The sequence below is a fragment of the Arvicola amphibius genome, chromosome 6 (genome assembly GCF_903992535.2).
Source record: "Arvicola amphibius chromosome 6, mArvAmp1.2, whole genome shotgun sequence".
Classification (NCBI taxonomy): Eukaryota; Metazoa; Chordata; class Mammalia; order Rodentia; family Cricetidae; genus Arvicola; species Arvicola amphibius.
In genome coordinates, this window is record NC_052052.2 from 154,538,653 (window position 1) to 154,560,838 (window position 22,186).

The 22,186-nt window shown below is 42.9% G+C and overlaps 2 protein-coding genes across 3 annotated transcripts; one reads left to right on the plus strand and one right to left on the minus strand.

Moving 5' to 3' along the window:
- Nucleotides 1-1,144: 1,144 nt before the first annotated feature.
- On the minus strand, nucleotides 1,145-12,400 carry Hnrnpk (heterogeneous nuclear ribonucleoprotein K). Its single transcript, XM_038334264.1, is given in 17 exon segments — nucleotides 1,145-2,365; nucleotides 3,071-3,240; nucleotides 3,564-3,646; nucleotides 3,725-3,740; nucleotides 4,005-4,088; nucleotides 4,199-4,253; nucleotides 4,352-4,365; nucleotides 4,367-4,660; nucleotides 4,995-5,123; nucleotides 5,409-5,522; nucleotides 6,022-6,093; nucleotides 6,719-6,792; nucleotides 7,651-7,693; nucleotides 9,062-9,121; nucleotides 9,821-9,918; nucleotides 10,275-10,359; nucleotides 12,270-12,400. Coding segments are annotated over 16 exon segments (1,398 nt in total). The 5' UTR covers nucleotides 10,333-10,359; nucleotides 12,270-12,400; the 3' UTR covers nucleotides 1,145-2,331.
- A 242-nt stretch (nucleotides 12,401-12,642) lies between these two features.
- Nucleotides 12,643-21,083, plus strand: Rmi1 (RecQ mediated genome instability 1). Of its 2 annotated transcripts, XM_038334769.1 has the most exons (3): nucleotides 12,643-12,673; nucleotides 16,851-16,937; nucleotides 18,890-21,083. In XM_038334769.1, the coding sequence occupies exon 3, from the start codon at nucleotides 18,919-18,921 to the stop codon at nucleotides 20,776-20,778; it is 1,860 nt and encodes a 619-aa protein (XP_038190697.1). In that variant the 5' UTR covers nucleotides 12,643-12,673; nucleotides 16,851-16,937; nucleotides 18,890-18,918; the 3' UTR covers nucleotides 20,779-21,083. The 2 variants fall into 2 exon arrangements, with proteins under 2 accessions (XP_038190697.1, XP_038190696.1); XM_038334768.1 differs by lacking the exon at nucleotides 12,643-12,673 and having other exon boundaries at nucleotides 16,145-16,937.
- The last annotated feature ends 1,103 nt before the right edge of the window (nucleotides 21,084-22,186 follow it).

Sequence of the window (22,186 nt, forward strand, 5' to 3'; positions counted from 1 at the left end):
ACTAGGGAGGAAGAAAGCCAGTTGGTGACTTGATTTATTGCACAGCCAGTTTCAAGGAAGCCAGAAAACCTTCTGGTCCCCACCCCATGTGTAACCCCTTCAGGGAGGCACATACATACCAACCTCAAGAAATCTAACGCACCATTTACTATGTGTGTGTGTATACACTCATATATTTTAACAAAGTTCAACTAACAAGACACTAAAGCGGTTGACAATTCCTGACAATTTCGTATAGTATGTACCGGTACCTTGGCTGGCCTAACCCTTCTGTGACCCCTCTGTCCTGGGTTACAGGTATGTACAATCCTAGCTGACAGGTTACCAACTTACACACCCCTTTATCCCTGTGGACATCCTAGTCCTGAAACCCCTAGGTGAAACATCTATCCCGCCCAGAACTGCATTCAAATCAGTGTCACTTTCCAAGGGCATCAAGGTATTCATGTATTTATGTTGTAAATTATGCTAAAAAGCAAACCTAAAAGAATAGTGTTCTTCCACTAATGTTTTGAAAGCCTAGAAATGAAGGTTACTTCCCTCCAGTATCATTAGCAATTTGGTACTGATTTTCCTCAGGTGCGGGGGAGGGGTTTGCTTTATCCCAAACCTTAAATTCACTTAAATGCCAAGGCAAGGTCTTGCCTAGGATGCAAATCTCAGGTAACTTCTTGCTGGTTTTGCAAATGCATTCATTTAATGGTTCCCTAACAAAACCATATATATATGTGCCCTCCCACAAAGCTAGTAACTCACTCTAAAAAGCCTTTGGCAAGCACTACTCAACGTGTGCTAGAAGACCCTGCCCATTTCACATCTCTACCCCAACATTTTCAAACTTAAGCTATGATGTCACCTCAAATTTACTGGAGCTGAAAGCAAATTATTCTGAGGATAGACAGAGCCAGCTATTCTTTACTCTGCAGTTACCGAGCACTGAGGTCTAACTAGTATCAGCAGCTTCTCTAAAGAACTTGTTTCCCTGTGCCACCCTTAAGCAGAATGTCTCTATGTGCTGGAACATTTCACACACGCAAAAAATCCCATGTAATTTAAGATTACTGTATTTCCTTACAAGAGGAACAAGTCAACAAATTTTGTATGTATCAGTCAACCCCCTTTCAAATTGGGCACACATCAAAACTAACATCATGGAAGTTTATTTAAGATGTGGATTTTGAACTACCAATACAGATGCCAAGTCTACACAAAACATCCACAGGAACTTTTTCCATTTTTTTTTGAATCGTTCACAAACATTTCCTACATAATTCAACACACGACAGAAATGGTACATCCTTTTTCTTTCATTGTGCATACAATGGAAAAAAACAAGTATATATATATTTTTACAAAGTTCAACTAACAAGACACTAAAGCGGTTGACAATTTGTCTATAGGTGAGAAATTATCTAACAAAAATAACCAGATTTTACTCAGCATCACTTCTATAACCAAGTGTTACTCTGATTAATAAAGCTCACTGCCCATTAGGCCTCTGGCATATACTTAGGATGGTTAACTCTTGTAATATTGTTTCCCACCTTAGTTCTCCCCATTAACATAGAAAACTGCTGAAAAGTAGTGGCAAACATTTGCAAAAACAAACAAAATCCCAAGCTTATTATAAGCATGAATATGTGATGGAAATTTATCAAGCCACATCTTTCCAACCATTAAGAAAATCACCGAATCTGAAATTGCCAATGTGTTTTTGCCTATGTCCAAGACGTGCACTTATATCCAACAGAGGAGCTGAAAATCAAACTTAGTGTTTAGTTTAGGGGTGGGCTGGAAAGTTCAACCACCATTTGAAAATTGCCTTAAAAAAACAAAAAAAAAGACCACCAAAAATAGATTCACTAAATTTATTTTAAAAATCATAAAACGTTTCTTACAAAAGAGCATTACATTCTGCACACTGCTCTGAACAAATGCCAGGGACATGTGGACTATTACTTTCCTCCCTGTCCCACCCCCCCCAATGTTACAGTGACCACAAAGCAAGGTGTTCACAATAATTACACGGGGGGAAATTTTTTAAAACCACCAACAATAAAGAAAAATTAAATTCACTCACTCTGCTGCGGTTTCAAATTTTTAATGTTTGTTTTTGCATGCCCTCCCCCCAACCCTGTAAGTAACTAAAACATTATACATCTTGTCAACACTACACCTCAAATGCAGAACACCTATGAAGCAGAGGAATGTTGGCTTTTTAAACAGAAGCAGATAAAAAAAAAGATGCAGGACTCCTTCAGTTCTTCACTAGTCTTAGAAAAACTTTCCAGAATACTGCTTCACACTATAAAAAAGAAAAAATATCTTGCATTAGAATCCTTCAACATCTGCATACTGCTTCACACTATAAAAGAAAAGAAAAAAAAAGTACGAATTAGAATTTTTGTTCGAAACATCTTAATCAACATTAAGACAATTTCAATGCTAAATTAAAATGATAAACACGTCCATTACATTTAGAAGAACTTTAAAGAGCACTAGCAACTCTAAGTTAAAGCAATGTAACTCAAGAAATGTTAGACAGTAATGCAGAGTAAGAAGATGAGACTAGAAGCTGTTAATCCTTGGTAGAAAGGACAAGGCATGCGAGGCAGGTGTGAAATGCTGCGATTTCCAGCACCATCATGTCCTGCAGAGGTGGCCTGTGCCATATGGCAGACTGTGATTTGTTGTCGTTTTAGTTAGCTAAGAACAACAAAATCACTAGTCTTCCACACAGAACTAGGCCAACATCCAATGACTCTTCTACATTTTCTACAGGCTCTGTATAATTTATTACAAGTGGTGGTTTTGGCAGCAGTTTTCACCAGAGAAATGAGAAGTTTGCTTGGTTAGGGCTTCTTCCAGCAAGATTAGTATTGAATGTCTTCATTTTTAGTAAGAAAACAGAAGAAAATCAAGGCAGAGCTATTAATTAAGGTGTTTAAGAAGTTAGAGTCCCCAGGTGACGGAAACACCATGGTTTCTAAAAGAAAAATCAATTGGGAAGAAGAGCTCTTTAAAAGGTTTTAGTGTGCATATGCTAACACAAACGGAAGCTCAGACTGACCTGTTCTGCAGCAAATACTGTGCATTCTGTATCTGGTCCTGTGTTCCTGTGATGGTAATAATCCGATCTTCAGATCCTTCCAAAGGCTCATCAATTTTGATCGATGCTCCTGACTCATGACGGATTTGTTTAATCCGCTGACCACCTTTGCCAATAATAGATCCAGCCAACTAAAAAGATTTAAATACAAGCTTAATGACAACTTTAACAAAAATTTAATCCCTTATCAATGATCAAGAGTAGCAACTTCATAGAATGGCAGTCTTAAATTTCTGAACTATATTTTGGATTATGTTATAATTTAACATTTCCTTAACAAACTAATAAGGAATCCAAACCACCTATGTTAATGGTATCATCTGCTGTTAGATTTAATATACTCCCCATAAATCCTTAAATATGATCAATCATAAATTGAAAGTCTTTGCTAAATTTACAGAAGCAACAATCATAACAAAAAATAATGAAAGTTCCCTGAATTAAAAATACTTACATCTTTGGGAATAGTTACTTGTGTGGTAATAATAGGTCCGCCAAGATCACCATATGAGCCACGACCCCCTGCATAGGAATAATCTGATTTAAATAATGAGCAGTAAGTTCTTGGAAAAACAAGTATAAAACAATGTTTGTTTTCACAAAGAAGAAACTTACCATATCCAGAACCACCCTAAAAACAAAGAAAAATAAAATTACTTATTTCAATATTCCTAAAACGAAACAAAGCCCCAAAAGCCAACAAAACCCAGAGCTTAGAAAAAAAAAAAACTCCCCCCCTCCCTATATCAACCCACACCCATGCTATTCCAGTTAACAAACTAAAGATTTAGAAGCAGATTTCTAATCTAGAAATTGTCAGGGAGCACGGACACGAACCATTTCTAATAGGCAAATTATATTGCTGATAATTACAGTAACATTATTAATACTCAACCTGTGGTTCATAAGCCATCTGCCATTCTGATGGACTCCATGTGTCAATTGCAGAGTCCCAAGTTTCATCAGCACTGAACCCAACCTGTATTACACAGAAATATCAAACTATTTAGATGGCTGTGTAATCTTGCACAAAATATTTGATTAAAAGGTCTCTTACACATACCCCCCCTTATAAATCAAAATTCTTACCATGCCATCATAGCGGTCTCCAGGCCTTCCTCTTCTGTCGTAAGCCATTAGATCTCTGTAAGCATAACACGTGTTGTAATAATTTTAGCCTTGCACCAAGACAATCCCGTTTACTGCAGCCTCTTTTAATGTTGCTGTTTAGCTAAAACTTACCCCCCTCTGGGAGGGTGGTGGTGGAGGAAGAGGAAGATTCCGAGCTCTGCTGCCACCCCGGCCACCACGACCAGGAGGAGGTGGTGGAGGTCCTCGACGAGGGCTCATATCATCATAATCTCTTCTAGAGGGAGGTATGGGACGCCCACCCCGACCAGGAGGCATTCTGTCAAAACCACCTCTTCCCCGCATGGGAAATCCCACAGGACGTCCACGGCGGTCATCAAACATCATTGTAAAACCACCATAATCATAGGTTTCATCATAAAAGTTGGGATCATAAGGCTGTGCACGTCCTTTGATGGGAGACTAAAAACAGAAACAAAGTACTTTAAAGACTGAAGAGCCTTGGTCTTATCAAACCATTCCAATTATTAATTATCAGCAATTATTAATTAACCAGTCTCAAAAGGTAATAGAGGCAGAGATAGGAAGAGGCAATGACAGAATGGATTTCAAAATTACTAAGATCATTACCCCAGATACGTCTGAAAGAAGCAGGCAATATGTAAGGACTTTTGCATAAAGGACCAAAAGCTCTGTATTATTAAAGCTGGCAATATAAACCCCGAAAATGCCGAATTAAATACTGCCATATTTCTATTAGTGTGATAAACTGAATGCAAACAGAATCTCCCAATACCTCAGATATAAGGTCAAGGATGATCTTGATGCACTCTACAACCCTATCAGGCTTTCCTCCAATAAGAACAACTCTGTCAGTGGAGTGAGGGCAGCATTCTTGGAAAAGCTTGATTGTTGTCTGAGTGTTCTGTAAGACATTCACAGAAAGAAAACTCATCAGAGGAAGTTAACAACATCCAGGCTCCCTACTTCAGACATATGAACCCAATGATTCCCAATATAAAAAAATGTGGTCAAACATACAGTGGCCTAGAAATGATAAAAGTTGAACAAAACAACTTAGTTTCGTTACTTTAAGATCCAAGTAAATAGCAATGGGGTTATCTATCATTGGGATAGCGCAAAGAACCAACTCTGCATAGAAAATTATGAAATCCAGCAAGGAACAGAACAGAACAAAATAATGCCTTACTTCTCGAAGTTCTTTAATTTTAGCACCTTTGACACCAATAATTCCTCCTGCCAGACTTTGATGAATCAACAGTCTCAACTCGCAGTCAAAGTCACTTCCTTTATAGTGTTGATACTGTGGAGGGGGAAATTTACAATTTTACTCTCTTATAAGTCTCTTCCCGACACACTATCAGCTTATGTTTAAGCACAACATAATGCACCGCTGCAGTAAGCAACCTGAATTTGTATCTCAATAACTTTACCAGTTATGTGCTTATTATCCTCAATAGCCAGGCCCAAAAAGGACAATCTGCACCACCTTAAAAAACTATTTTATTTTCAGGTCCTGCAACACCATACCCACACTGCAGCCATTTAGCATGTCGCTGTTACCACAAAATTATTAACATTCAAATAACACCATAATAAAAATGACTGCAAAGCACTTTGCAAATGTAGTTAATTCCCACTGCAGCATGGAGCAGGGTCAACAGTGAGTTGTAAGACCATTCATATATCATATTTTTAAGCCTTTTTCTATAGAGATGGGAAAAGCACACTATGTTAAAAATAAATCGATCCTATGGGCCAGGCTCCATACTTCAGTGGGGTTCAATGGCACTATGACATACATTTAAGCATTCCACAGCATCAGATTCGAGCGGGAGCTGGCTGGTTGCAGTGGGTGATGGCAACTGCAGGCCCTGAAAGTAGAAAAATAAGAATAATAGGTTAAGTGTCTAGCGTGATCAGGCTATTGTCGCATATATTGGTAAAGCTACTACAACATATTTTAAAATATATTACTAATCCAGAAAACAACTTATTTAATAGTAAAAGCCTTTCTCCATGTATACTCAGTAAATAAATGTTCAGACTCTTAATGCCAATATTAATACAGAAAGTGAGCCATACCCATGGATTCATTGCTTCCTATCTACAGAAGAGCTATGAAAGTTCCTGTAGCTAAAACTACCTTAGATGGGACTATAACCCTGCAACTGAGCTGTATACAAACCCTTTCTCCCAATTAAGGAAAAAAACAACAACAACAAAGAACTGCCCTTTATTTTTCAACATTGTCAGTTTAAGAAAACAGACCCTAAAATCAAGGCCTTTAAATCATAATACATGACCACAGATATTTACTATTCCAGGAGTGGCCAGCCTGAATTTTAAAGACAAATAGAGAATGTTATATACTATGAATGATTTTGCTGCTACAGAACTGTTCAGTTTCTCTTCTGTCCCTCTGTACACTCCAATAAAACTTAAAACACCGACCCTCAACTTGTCCAACATCTTTTTATTATAACAAAAGAAACCTACCTCTTCCAAGGTAGGGATGATTTTCTTCAGAATTTCTCCAATCGTTTCAATATCAGCACTGATACTCAGTATGCTGCCAAATATCAAATACCACATAATACAAAAAGGTGGAAAAGAAAAATGAGTTTTGTCATCAGCAGATTTGTCATCTTTTAGAGAAGTAACAACACATTTACTTAATAGTCCCCATTTAAAGTAACCTATTTATGAATTTTGTACATGCATTTTATTTTATGCCCAATACAGACATAACATTATTAGAAGACTTTGAGAGAGAAAAGACAGAGAGAATGGGCTGCTGGAAGGGCTCAGATTAAGTGGCAATAATCGACCAGAATTGAAGCAGAGTTGAATTCTCATGTTCCCCGCCACCAAGTTAAGGACACCCTCGCTGTTACATTGGTAATACTGGCACACCTTCTCTTGGGTAAAGTGGAGGAATATGCAAGTGGTGAACATTGTATCTGGAGTAAGGTTATGGATACCAGTTAGAAATTAGACCTACTAATGGCTCTGCAAGAAACAAATACAAATGCAAGACAAACAAAGACAATACAAATGAGAAGTGAAGGAAAGTGAACCAGTTAGCGTTTCATCAGAAACATTATGAACAGACAATGTTGGGAAGCAAGGTGGGCCACAAAGACAGAGCGAGAGACTATTGGTGGTAACAGTTTGATTTACAAATGCAGCAATATGCAACACTTGAAGCTGTGCTCCTTCCATTGAAATAAAATTAGTGGGATCGTTTTGGGTGGGCAACTCACGGTAAAAGTTCAGTGACAAAAGGACTTAATGGGGAAAATAAGACAGAAAACTTGAAAAACAAATACCACGTCTAAAGGGGATACTATTTAATTATATAAAGGCGGTAATAAAATACATTTCTCTCTTTCTAATCAGGCAGTGAGGCATAAACTGTTGGGACATACGCTCGGGGCCACTGCTGTCTGGGACTGAAACACTGGCATTGTACTGCATTGGTCATGGCGTTCGTGGATGTTGGCATTGGGCATGGGCATTCAATCAGAAGTTGTCAAGTATTGTACCGTTTGGCACGAGCACAGTTTTTGGGCATAGCCAACCAGGGTTTTCACATGGGCGTTCCGGGTGCGGATGGGCCACGTCATGGTGGCAACCGCAGGGGTAAGTCTATCCAGTACATGGCAACGGAGATATATGGCCAAAAAAAACAAGGACGAGGGAAAGGGGGAAAAGAACTCAATAAATTTTAATTAATACAAAATCTACTCACTACTCTCAATTAATGAAACAAGCTTAAGTTGTTCTGAAGGACTAACACAAAATGGACTTCTCTATACCTGACTGTGCCCTTCTTAACATTTAAGGACCTTTAAATTGATTGTTCAGTTTTGTTTTTGTTTTTTCTAAAAATGTTTCAGTATAGCAGTGCTGGCTCGTCGAGGGTTAGACACAAAAACCTGTCATGACTCAAAAGTTTTTACTGAAATTCTTGAGGGAAAATGGGGAAATAACCCAGTATATATACCGAACATCTGAATTTAAGAGGATAAGAAGAGTTTCAAGGACAAACCACAAATTCCCCACACCAAATCCCCAACTAGTAAGACTGTTTTGGTTTCATGAGGTGTCAAACACAATCCTGTATCTCAAAGCAGGCTTATAAAAATCAAAACAAAATTCAAAGTTTATAGCAATAAAGAGAAACACGAAGATCTGTTACCGAGAAGAAATGAAATACTGTTAGATACTCCACACAGCTATCGCCTCTTCTTTACTGAGATAAGTAGGAAATTTTGGTGTAATCAAGGTCTAGAACTACACACACACTTCCGGTGCTGCCAACATTAATGTGTCTAATCACAGAGTCAACCCACTATAAATTATGAAGACTCAAATTTTAGGCAGATAGTTCGACTGGCAAGATTATTCTTTATTCATGTTAAAAATAGTTAACATTAGCTCTATGTTGCAAGCTGTGGAACAGAATGGAAAGTATTTATTAAAAGAAAATAAAGGTTGTTTTCATCAGCCATCCACAATGGCGTTGAGTAATACCAATTCCCTCTCTCTCTCTCACACACACACACACGAGGAATGATGCAATTAAGGGTTTTCACACTTTGTCTATTTCTAATTAAGATGTTTTGTCTTATTTGAAAAGTATAATTTAAGGGCCTTCCTATAAAATGAAAAGATTTTAATTATATATGTTCCACCATCAGAGCTTTTAAAAAGAGTAGGAATCCTCTACACGACCATTAATTACTACAAATGGTTTGTAGCTAGTGATTTCTAAGATGTGAACCTTTAAAAATTCTAGAAACAGACAACGAATGGTTTTAGTAGTTTAATACTTACGTCTGTACGCAGGAGCCTTAATGTTCTTGCCTCCTTTCCCAATCACTATGCCCCAGCATTCTGAAAGAAAAAAAATACTGATGCCATTCCATAAAATTAGTATTCCTCCCATGTATTTTATAAACTTAACAATGAAGTCTGCACCACGGACAGGGAATCTATTTGCGGAATGAAGGGAAACCCAAGATTTCCACTACTTGAGCATAGAGTAATTTTTACAATACATCTCTGGAATATTTAGAACACCAAACTGAGTGTAAAGTTCCTAGAAAGTACAGAATACCTTTACAAGTGCTATCTTGTGAAAACCAGGCAAAAATCTATTCAGCAAATACTTTTATACTGTGACTTGAGCAAAATTATAAGGTAACCAAAATCAAACTAGTTCCCCAGGGGAATAAAACTACCAATGCCCAGAGTCCCACTCACTCTTCAGAGCCATCTGTGGTGACCCTGTAATAAGGCTTTCATACCTTCAGAACTCGAGCACTAGCCAGAGTTCACAAGTCTACTTATAAAGAGGCAAACCAACTAACTCATAGTTAGTGTCCATCTGTTCTGCCAGCAATCAAAGGCAGAAGACAGATGAATAAAGAGCTAAGGCCAGCCTCACCAATGAAATCTTTCAAACTTTCATTCAATGTGGAAAGTTCTAAAAGCATTCCCGGGATTCAAACTAGGGCTTAGAATGAAATATTGTAATTTTAACGACAAAATTTAAACATCCAAAATTCAAATGTCAAAAAGTTGTATTTGTACCTTGCTCTGAAGCAAAATGCGCAGTTCAACCATCTCATCAGTATTTCTAGATCTTTTAAAGGCTTGCTCCTCTTCCATATCTTCTGCAGGGCGTTTACCTAGAAATTAAGTTCATTATTTTGAATTAGAAATATCCTCAAGTAAATGTATTTTAAAATACACTTTATAAAGTCCCCACTGTTTTCTTGGTCTTTCCCCTTTGCGACAAAGATAATAACAAATACTAAAAAAAAAAAAAAAAAAATTAAAAATTTGGATGAAAACAATTTGTACTGGTTGTTACCTGTGCAAGACAGGGTTACTTCTTGTTCATAAAATCCAAGATTTAACAGAATCTCAAAACTACGGAATTATATTTATGTTAAGAGGTAACCACACCACACACATAAAGCTATTGTCATAATGAAACTAACAATATATTCATAAATTTCTCATAATTAAAATATCTTCTCACCAAATTCACCATTGGTTTCAGTGTTGGGGAAGGTTTCTTCTGGCTGCTCGGTCTCCATTTTCTTGAATTAAATGGATACACCAACCTGTAAAAAAATAAAGAAGCTAGTACATTTGGCTTATTGGAAAAAGCAAACACTATTTTACTTAAAATCTTTAAAAGGGACTGCTTCCAGAACACACAGCTTTGCAGTGCTGAATTGACATCAACTTTGCTTTTCCTTTTATTATTCAATACTAATATTGGGTTGTAAGTCTGATTTGAGGAAGCGGCTGTTCCTTCCTACTCTAAAAAATTCAGGCGGGGAATAAGTGTGATGGATTGCTTTTGGACTGTCTCAATGAAACGCAACAGCTCAACTCACTACCACGAAATGAAGGATTTCCCTCAAAGAACGCAGTAATCGCGTCCTCAACAACTCACTTCATTTCATTACAACTGGAAAGTCAACTGCCCTAAGATTTTGTTCACAAAACTAATTCTGGGAAAGACCGCACCGTAGCACAAAATCAGTGTTATTGTAAGACCAGTAAGTAACTGAAATTATTGTGGCTGTTTGCGAATGACACCATTTCAATGTTATCTGCCAAGTTTACAAATATAACGGCAAATACAAGCTGCTTTTAACGTCCACAGGGAGCAATCTAAAGCCCCGACCAGACTCAAACCAGCGCCATTCTCCAGCAAAGCCTTCAACCACCACCATTCACTACGATTGTAAACGGTGCTTTAAAAAGGCTACAATTCCCAACAATTTCACCTCTAATACAACTCTTAAAGACTGCAGCCAAAGCGACACAATTGGTCCGGTCCTTTCGTGGCCGTACCAAGCGAACGGCAAGCACAACAAAGCCGAGGCCGAATCTCACTTACGCCTCCTCCACCCCCGAGCGCTGGCTGCTAGCGTCGCTAAGGGCGGCTCGGGGACCCGCCGCTCGGCTCGCTCTGCAGCCACGACGGCAAATGGATGCAGGCGCGGACGACAGCAGGGTCGACTGAGAGTCGAGCCCACGTCCCCGAAAGCCGCTCGCTCGAGCGGGATCGGCCGCGCGGAAGCTCGCGCCGTCCCCCTGCCCACGGTCCGCCCCGGACCTCCCCTCCCGGGCTCGGCCGGTGGCCTAGCGTAGCAGCGCCCGCCTTCCTCCCTCTCTCCTCACCCGGATCCGACAGGAAATGGCGGCCCGCGTAATGGCGACTACGTGCGACTAGGCGGCGCCGCGCGCGAGACCCCCTCCCCCACCCACCCAGCACGCGGGCCCGCGAGCTCGGCCCCCGCACCTCCCCCCACTGCCCGCCCGCTCGCCCGAGACAAAGCGGCGGCTCCCGTTCCATCGGGGTCCCGGCCGAGGAGGGACTCCCTTATCCCCGCGCCGCTCCCACCCCGGGCGCCCCCGGCTCCGACCCCCGGGCTTCCGCTCACGAGCTCCTCGAAGTCTCCGGCAGCGGCAGCAGCGGCGCGCACGCCAACTGCAGAGGCACGCTCGGGGAAATGGCGGCCGTGGGGGAGGGGAGCCCGGGCAACGTTCCCCGGCGGGCGGGGGACAGAGCGCCGGCCCGAGCCCTTCCCGACAGCAGCGCCGCAGCTGCAGCTCCGGCCCCACTCCCCGCCGCGCGCGCCGCTCGCCCGGCCCCCCGGGGCTCACCGCGCCGAGTCCGCCGTTGCCTCCTGGCCGCCGCACCGCGCCGCCTCCGACGGTCGGTCCCTGCTCCAGACAGAGGCCGAGGACCCACCCCCTCCCGCCTCGGCGCCGCGCCTCATTGGTTACCCGGGCGTCGGCGGTGGCGCGAGCGCGCGGCGATTGGCCCCCGGCCGCGTCAATGACGGCGCCCAGAACCCCGCCTCCCGCCGGCTACTCCCTTCGGGCTGGCAGGCCGCGGGGCCTGGGACAACCCACCAGGGCTGGGGCGCCCGCCCGAACAACCCGCCGTCCCGCGGCGCCCGCCCGTTTCCCGGACCCGCCGCTTCCCCACGGCCCCGTCCCCTCCGACACCTACGTGAGGGGCCGCAGGCGAGCGGGAGGCGAGCACGACGGCGACGTCCGTGCAGCGGAGGCACAGAGGATAATGGCGTCTGCAGTGCTGTCGCCCGAAGCGCCCTCCTCCTCTCCCGTTCGCGCACTCTGTCGCGAGGGGGTGGGGGGGGGAAGAGGGGGACGGCGCTCTCGCGAGATTTGCCACGGTCGCTCACGTGTGCCGTGGAGGGGGCGGTGCCAGGGCGTTTGCGAGCCCCGAGGGGGTGGCTGCGGGTCTGGAGGAGGGACGGCCGTGCGCCGCGAGGTGGGCGGTAGGAAGTGGAAACGGGGAGAGGACAGAGCCCGCGAACGGGAGAGGGAGCGCGCGGCGGTGCCTCGCCGGGCTGGAGAGCCCACGGTTGTGGCGACACGAGCCGGGATGGCCAGGTCGGTGATCGGCCGGGGTTCCACAGCTCCCCGTCGCGGCTCGCTCGCTCCCAGCGCCGCGGGTCTGCGCGCCCCTCCGCAGGGCCCGGGAAACCCGCTGTGTTAACGGCCCGGTCCGGGCGGGAGGGCGGGCGGACGCCGCGGCCCGGAAGGGGCGCCTGCCTGGCGAGGCCTTCACGTCGCTGTAACTGACCCAAGTCACTTTCGCCTTGGCCCCGTAAAATGCAGAGCGCAGAACACGACATAGGCCCCCGCGCGTCTGGGCAGCACTCCTTCTGCCGGAAGCTCGCAGGCGGCGTGGCCGCCCGACCTGGGGAAGGGCCGGTTTCGGTACTTCCTCCGTTCTCACCCCCTGCTCCAGACTCTTGCTGGGACGGCAAGATGTCGGTCTCTGGAAGCCGCCCTAACAGCTTCCGTGCTGGTCCACCTGTGTCCTGCCTGACCCTTGAATGATCTCAGGATATCTATGCCTGCATCTTTCTAAGGAGCGCTATTTACAGTCGTTGCGTTATCTTTTACTTTCTTGGCAGACGAAAACTGGGAATTGAGGATTTGGTGAGGCTTGAAGTGCGGGTGGACGTAAGAAAGGTTTTGGGACAGCCTTTGTAGCCCTGGCTGCCACGGAATTTACCTCGCCCCTGCCTCTCAGATGCAGAGATTAAAGGGGTGCCACACCTGACCCACAATTTTTAATTGTTTGGTTTTTTGAGACAGGGTCTCACTCTGTAACTCAAAGATCCTCCTGCCTCTGCCTCCTAAGGGCTGGGATTAAAAGCATGTTCACCACACCCAGCTAAAATTAGTATTTCTGTTGCGCCTTTTTTTTCCTTCCCTGTAACCAATGATGAGTGGGAATCCCAAGGAAACTCCTGGAACTATCTCGAGTAGACGCTAGTGGAAAGTTACTTTCTCTAAACTCAGCAATACTCGTTTGGTTTTGTCTTTATAGGTTTCCTCTTTGAGTAACTGAAAGTTTGCCTCGTCTCCATCTTTCATTTTCTCTTTGAAGTTGGACGTTTTCATTATTAAAACCCCTGCTCAGGACTGGATATACAGCTCGGTGTCATGGCCCTGGATTTGGGCACTGTGCCAGTCTCTTCATTTAGTGACACCCGGGTTCATCAGGGGTTAATGGTTAAATTGTATAGGCGAATGTTTTAGAGCCAGTATTACTGAACTGGGATTTAATATAATTGTAACTGTACAGGAGCTAGCTGGAATAATATTTAAAATACTATAGGTACCATATCCCGAGTTCTCTACTGTATGCCAGACTTTGTGCTGGCAGTTAAATGCTATCACAGTACTTTGAGAAAGTTGTGGTTATCTTCGTTTCATGGGTGTGGTTGTTCCTGCCTTTAATCCTAGCACTTGAGAGGCAGAAACAGGTGGATAAGGGCTGTCTCAAGAAACAAAACAAACACAGAAAACATGGAGGGGGTGGGGTGGGGGTGGGTATGAGAGGAATCAGTGAGTAAAGGTGCTTGTGCTGAGGCCGTGCTTGATGATGTAAATTCTGTCCCCAGAATCCACGTGGTGGAGGGAGAGAACCGACTCTCTGTCTCTAATCCCCACTTGCATGTGTACACACACACACACACACACACACACACACACAGAATGTAAAAAGTACTGAGGATGAGAACCATAGCCAAGGCCTCATAACAGCTGGGTTGTAGACTCCTAAATGAAATTTTCTTTCATGTTTCCTTATATTGTGTTTTGGAGGATGCACAGACAGCTCTTATTATTCTTACTTTATGTCAACCATAATATAACATCCCTCCTCCCCCAAGACAGGGTTTCTCTGTGTAACAAGTCCTGGCTGTCCTTGAGCTCACTTTGTAGACCACGCTGGCCTCAAACTCACTGAGATTTACCTGCCTCTGCCTCCTGAGTGCTGGGATTAAAGGCATGCGCCACCACTGCCCAGACAATATAACAATTTTTCATCCCTGATTTTTTTGAAGTACCTTTTCAAAATTCGAAAATTCTTTGAAGTCTTTAACAAGTTAAAGTGGATTTAAAGAGTAAATGCTTTAATTACGTTTTGTGTGTGTGTGTGTGTGTGTGTGTGTGAGAGAGGGAGAGAGAGAGAGAGAGAGAGAGAGAGAGAGAGAGAGACTAGGTGGAAGCCAGAGGCAGCCTTGTGGAGTTGGCTCTGTTCCACTGTGGGACAGTAGTGATGGATGCAGTCATTACACTAGGGGCAGGCACCTTTATCTGCTGAGCCATCTTGCTGGCCCGGTTTTTAAATAATACCCGTAAAGTGGATGTAGATTTTTGTTGGTGCTTTAGAATCTCAGCTATTGGTTGGGAGTCACATACACCATCTAGGGATGCTGCTTTTCTTGTTAAAAACATTTGAAGCTGATTGAAAATTAATCATTGAGCCAGCTATGCCTAAGCTTTAGTGACAAGTAATGGAACCTTCCTACTTTGTTCTCTTCTGTTTCATTCCCAGTAGTTGGAATTTAGAATGAAGATTTACACGGACAGCCAAGTCTGTCAGGCACAAAGGTTAATTCAAATATTTTTTTCTTACCGTAAAACCAGGGAGGGTTAAGTTCTGTAATTTTGTATGTGGCTACTATAACTAAGAAAACATGAACATATTTTCATGTCATTAAGTAGTCCCTAAAAACCTCTTCAGAGCTGGGTATGGTGGCTCACACTTTAATTCTAGCATTTGGAAGGCAGAAACAGGTGGATCTCCAAGTTTAAGGCCAGCCCTGTCTACAAAGTGAGTTCCAGAATAGCCAAGGCACTTATACAGAGAAACCCTGTCTCAAAAAAAAAAAAAAAAAAAAAAAAAAAGAGAGAGAGAGAGAGAGAAAAGAAAGAAAAAACTTTCAGGGTCTGGAGGGCTGGAGTTTAACTCATCTCCGGCGCTCTGACACCTCGCCTCTTTGGCACCTGCACTTGTGCATATGCCCAAGCATTTTAAAAAATCTAAGATTACACAGCTTTTTATTTCATGAACATGATACAGATTTTTTTTCTAAATAACATTCAAAATCCCTCTAATATAAAAACATGAACATTGACATGATTGTTCTCATATCTTTTTTCTTTTTCCTCTAGTCTTCCCTTTTCTCCTTTCGTAAATCCTGGAGATTGAACCCAGGGCCCCAGAGCTAGCTGTACCTTGTTCTTGCCTTTATCTTTATTTCTAATTGGGTGTGTTTTCCTGTTTGTTTTTGGAAACTGGGTTTCTCTGTGTAACAGCCCTGGCTGTCCTGGAACACAGAAATCCACTTGCCTCTGCCTCCAGAGTACTGGGATTAAAGGCATTCGCCACCATGCTTTGCTCTGATTGTTCTTTTAATATTGGTTCTAGAAAGTAAGAATGTGTGTTACAAGTTAACGTTCAGTTTAAGATCTTTTCCAGAGTTGTTTCTCTTCCTGTATTGAGGAGTTCTTAAGACTCTGAGGCTGTTCTTTGTCTATCAGCTAACGGGAAATTAGCTAGCCTTTCCTTCTGAGCTGTTACCTGCTGTGACTGTGGTAATATAATTCTATAGGAGTGGGGGTGTGTCCTACCAAAAGCAGGTGGGGTCCTGGGCTAAACTTTCTGCTATGCTTGCCTTTTTCAAGGTGGCTCGGTAGATCAGGGCTCTGGCCACCCAGCTTGAAACCATAGTTTTGTCCTCAGAACCCACCTGGTAGGAGAGAACCAACTCCTGCAAGTTGTGCAAACTTCTGCATGGGTACCGTGGTATAGGTGCACTCTCTCCAGACACAGTGATGGTAGTATGTTACAGTTTCCTCTGAACCGCTCCATCACACACTGCACTAATTTATTAATTCTCTTCTACTGTACTTTCACAACCCATTAAGTTTAGAAATGAAATGAGGAAAGAGGTCTAAAAAGAGTAACTTTCTCTCAACAGCTTGTTTCTGTTTATCTCACCCTAGTCTCCCTTTTCCTTCCCCTTGCAACAACACAGGGTTTCTCTGTGGAGCCCTGGCTGTCCTGGAACTCACTGTGTAGACCAGGCTGGCCTTGAACTCACAGAGAGTCTCCTGCTCATTTCTAGCCTATATTGTTTCCGTTTTACCATGACTGTTAAGGAATCCCTAGAACTATACGATGATACTCTTAGATTCATAGAAATAGGACAATGAGTCTTTGATTTGTTTTAGAATCCTTACTGCTGCTTGTCTTTCCTCCCAGGGTCATTTCTCTGCTGTAGAGGCTTCGAGTAATCCACTGGGCACCTAGCTTGAAATCCTGTCCTCAGAGTTCATGCTGTTCTGTGAAGTAAGTTTTCTTATGGACATGTTAAACCTTAAATAAGTTCTGTCTCTTTAGTGTCTTTATCTCTAGAAGGAACAGATAATGTGTGTGTGTGTGAGAGAGAGAGAGATTTGTCTTTAGTACTTTGCTATTATTATACTGAGAGGTTTATTTTTTGTTTGTTGTGTTTTGGTTTTTTGGGACAGGGTTTCTTTGTGGCTTTGGAGCCTGTCCTGGAACTCACTCTGTAGACCAGGCTGGGCTTGAACTCACAGAGATCCACCTGTCTGTACCTCCCAAGTGCTGGGATTAAGGGTATGTACCACCACCACCCTGCTGAGAAAATAAGATTTAAGTATTACTGACAGCACAGTTGAGAATATTTAAGAAAACAAACAAGTAAGACTTCTCAATATCCGCCCAGAGAGGTAGGTGGCCAACCATAGATATATAAATTTTAATTGTTAAAATACGAAGTTAATTATAGCTTTCAAAAGAACCTAGTGAACATTATTTAAGTAAAATTTAAATTAATAGAGTATGATTATTGGAGACTCATGATGGCCTTAGTAACCACTGCAACCAGAACGTCAGGCTCCAGGTCTCGGCAGTGACTGAGGCAGCTGAAGGAAGCTTCGGCCAGGGCCTTGATTTCTCCCAAGAATGAGAGCTCTGTGCTATTCCAGCCTGGTGAGGTGAGACCTGGCCGTGAGGACAGCATGAGAGCGGTGCTAGCTCCTGGCAGGCACCGTGCTTAGGAGGTGGGGAGTGATAGATGGCAGAGACACAAAAGAAGAGCGCTGTCAAGTGAGGTGCAAAGGAGGCATGGAAGGCAGTTGCTGTTCTTGCTCCTTGGGAAAAGGTGAAATACACAGCTCATCAAGAGAATCAGCGACAGACACAAGCACTAGTTGGCCTGCGAGTTTTTCCTTGAGAAAACTGACCACCATATGAGTCATCGTGACTCCCAGAGCCATGTCCTAGCCCAGGAGGAAGGGAAGTGCCTGCAGAATGGAGACCCACAACTGATTGGACGTGTCCTGCTGGGTTGACTTCTCATCATTGGTGGTTGTGGTGGTTCAGCTATGAGACTGGACAACTCTATATTGAATTACAGTTTTGCCGTGCTGTGTCTAACGTTGGCCAGAGATTTAATTTCTTTGGAAGCTTTGGGTTGGACAAACACTTGAAGACACACATAGGCTCCACCCACCACAGATGCAGAGTAGGCAGGAACACACCTAGACACCCCACCCAACACGCGGCTTGCCTGTGGCACAAGCCGCTACTGTGTACAAATATGGGGTGGAGAGATGGGAAAGAAAGAAGCGGAACAGCTTGAGCACTGTAAAGAGAGGCAGATCTGGAGATGTGAGGTGGAGAGGAACAGCCTGGTGTGAGGAGCCTGTGAGCCCACCTGAGGCCGTGAAGAATTCCTGACCAAGGCTGTCCTCACTGAGAGCTTCTACTTCTGAGTCTGAGTCCAGTCAAAAATAAGTCTATTAAGGGTAACAAATAAATGATCAGACCTTGAAAAAAAGGGGGGTGATAGAAAATGAATCTGATTATAATTTTGAGAAAATAAGATATAGTAATGACTGTCTTCCTTTCTTTCGCGGTCAGCCTTTGAACAGCCCTGTCAGACGGACAGTGCTGAGTCAAGGGTCACGCTCGGGTCAGTGCATCACACTCGGGTCAGTGCAGCCTGTGCCTCGACAAAGCTCGCTCGGACACTTTGTTTTTCCTCATTCTTAGTACTTGTAAGGTTTGCATGTTGACCGGGTAGAAAGTCAAGTAGTTTTTACCTTTGGAGAGAAAGGTGTGAAGGGTGTGGTAAGTAATTAGGCCTGCCTGTGGATTTGAGAGGTAGAGGTGCTGTTTTTAAGCCTAGGGAATCAAGTGGACATAGATGTTCTTGTTTAAAAGAAACAAATGTAACTTTAAGTTTATTGAATCTCTTTTCTATTTGTTTTCAGGTGGATGTGTATGCTCCTATTTTAAAATAATGAGTTTAACTAGTGATGTATTGAGAGTTGAAACCTGGCTTTTGGCAACATGGCATGTTAAAGTGCCTCTAATGTGGCTGGAAGCTTGTGTTAATTGGATCCAAGAAGAAAATAATAATGTTAATTTGAGCCAAGCACAAATAAACAAACAGGTGTTGGAGCAATGGCTTCTTACTGACCTGAGAGACTTGGAATATCCTCTCTTACCTGATAACGTTTTAGAAATTCCAAAGGGAGAACTGAATGGATTTTATGCTCTACAGATCAATTCTTTGGTTGACGTAAGTCAGCCTGCGTATTCCCAGATACAAAAGCTGAGAGGAAAGAATACAACCAATGATCTAGTTTCAGCTGAAACACAGATTACTCCAAAACCATGGGAAGCAAGGCCTTCCCGGATGCTGATGCTGCAGCTCACGGACGGTGTCACTCAAATTCAAGGGATGGAGTATCAGTCTATTCCAGCTCTCCATGGTGATCTTCCTCCAGGTACAAAAGTTTTGGTTCATGGACGCATTTCATTCCGTCTTGGTGTTCTCTTGTTGAAACCAGAAAATGTGAAGGTGTTAGGGGGTGAGGTAGATGGTCTTTCAGAAGAATATGCTCAAGAAAAAGTACTTGCAAGATTAATTGGTGAACTTGATCCAACAGTTTCAGTTGTACCAAGTAATTCTGATCACAGTGTGCCCAGAGTTTCAGGGGGGTTGGATGCTGTTTCAGGACCTTCAGATGAAGAACTCTTGGCAAGTCTCTATGCAAGTGAAGAGCCTGCAGCCAGCAGTGATGCATCACCCACGGGAGGAAGCTGTTTCAGCACAGGCAGCTCCTCAACTACCACTCCCACAATTCAGCCTAGTTCTGAGGCCGGATGTAATATTTCTTTAAAGCACAAGGAGAAGCCAAACCAATCTGTGCATTTCACTAGTGGAGAGTTTGATGACTTCTCACTGGAGGAGGCCTTGCTTTTAGAGGAAACTGTCCAGAAAGAACAGATGGAAACAAAAGCATTACAACCATTAACTTTGAAGAAAAACACAGATAAATGTGTAGAGATATTTTCACATAAACCTAATACTCTGAACCACACTCCTTTGATTAATAAACAAGGAAACAGCAATTGCATTGAAAAAAAATTATCTGAACAAATAGTTCACAAAGACAAATTTTTTAGCTGTCCATCTGCGAGAGACCATCATAAGAGACTCTCAGCCCATGATTTTACAGATGACAGTAAGACTTTGGAAGTCAGTAATACAACAGAGCAAAACATTGACATTTCAGATGAACATTGCTCCAGAAATAAAATGTTAAACAGAAAACTAGGAACCTGTCTATCAGAAAAGAGTTCAGAGGTTTCTAATGAAAATGGCTCCCCTTTACAGGCTTGTTCTTCAAGATCAGTTGAGAATAATACTGATCTCTCTATTGACATGGACTTACATTCTCCACCCTTTATCTATTTGTCTGTTCTAATGGCCAGAAAGCCAAAGGAAGTCACCACTGTGACAGTCAAAGCATTTATTGTCACTTTGACTGGGAATCTCTCAAGCTCCGGTGGCTGCTGGTGTGTGACTGCAAAAGTTTCTGATGGCACCGCCTATCTAGATGTGGACTTTATAGATGAAATACTTACCAGTATGATAGGCTTTTCAGTACCAGAAATGAAGCAATTAAAAAAAGACCCTCTTAAATATCAAAACTTCCTAAAAGGGTTACAAAAATGTCAGCGAGATCTGATAGATTTGTGTTGCCTAATGACTATTTTATTTGATCCTTTTTCACATAAAGCCTTGGTACTTGAATTACAAGATGTTGGTGTAGAGCACCTTGAGAACCTAAAGAAGCGGCTGAATAAATAATTTGACAAAAATACCATTGGAGTACACTTTAAAAACATACAAATATTTGTTCGTATTATTTTTGGAACTCTGTAAAGGAAAAACTTTTGAGCTTAAAAACGGGTGAGATGGCTGAGTGGCTAAACAGGCTTCTGCCAAGTCTGAGGACCTGAGTTTGATCCCTTGGTCCCTTGTGGCTGAAGGAGAGAAACAACTCCCAAAATCTGTTGTCTGTCCTTCACACATGCAGCATGGAGCTCGTGCACACATAAACATACACACATATACGCTAAATGACATTTAAAAATAAAGATATTTAATCAAAATGCACGTGAAGGGTATTTTTGATTTGGTGATGATGGGCCAGGACCTTGTAATGTAAGCAAGCCTCTATCATGAAGCCTTATCTTTAGACCCTTAATTTTCTCTTCCCTCCCCCCCCTTTCCTGGCAAGGGTCTACATTCTCAGGCTGGCCTCAAGCTCTCTTGTACAGCTGAGAGTGATCTGGAGCTTCTGATCTTTGTCTTCATCTCCCAAGTGCCTGGATTAGGGTTCTTCGGTTTCAGTTGGTGCACTAGTTTAAAACCATGACTGTGTGCTAGGCCAATGCTCTACTGACTGAGCTAATCCCCAGTCACTCATGTTGAAGAACTTTGCTGACTCATTCTTGCTGAGAAACTGGCTTTCTACTTGTTGAATATAAGATGATGGGTAAAGAACTGTGATGGGCTGACAGCTCTTGGTGGTAAAGGGTGTTCTTGCTGAGCCCGTGACCCAATTCTTCTCTTGGTCCTACATGGTGAAAGAAGTGTCTCCCACAAGATGTCCTCTGATTTCCACATGCGCCCTCCCTCCCCGTAGGCACAAGGAAATAAAATGTAATAGGAGGATGTTCCCCAATGAGATACATTATTGAAAGTTGCAAATTGTAAAAGTAATTTTCCCCTAATATGTTCAATATTTCAAAGGTTTGTTTTTGCTGTTATTTAGGAGTCTTTATATTTACTGTCTGTGTATGGTTCAGAGGACAACCTGTGAGTTGCTTTTCTCATGCCATGCAGATTGTAGAAACAGTCATCAGGCTTGGCAGCAGCTACTTTCTTGCTGGACCATATCACTGTCGAATGGTTTTTGAGACAGCATCTCACTGTGTACCCCAGGGTAGTCTCAAATTCATGAGGCTTCTCATCCTCCGAACTAGCTGTGCATATAAGTTGTTTCATTTTGTTATGGCTGTTTGAAAAAGGCTACACTCACTTTGCTATTACAAGATTATGTTTGGGAGGTGAAGTTATTTTATCTTTTAAAATTATAAATGGGGTTCTGGAGAGATTTCTTAGTGGTTAAGAACCAACTGCTGCCCTTCTAGAGAACCCAAGTTTGGGTCCCAAGATGGGCTGCTGACCTGCTAGTTGTGGGGACCAGCCA

Excerpts from the sequence above, each read along its gene's own strand:
- Rmi1 (XM_038334769.1), top strand. The coding sequence starts at position 18,919 with ATGAGTTTAACTAGTGATGTATTGAGAGTTGAAACCTGGCTTTTGGCA.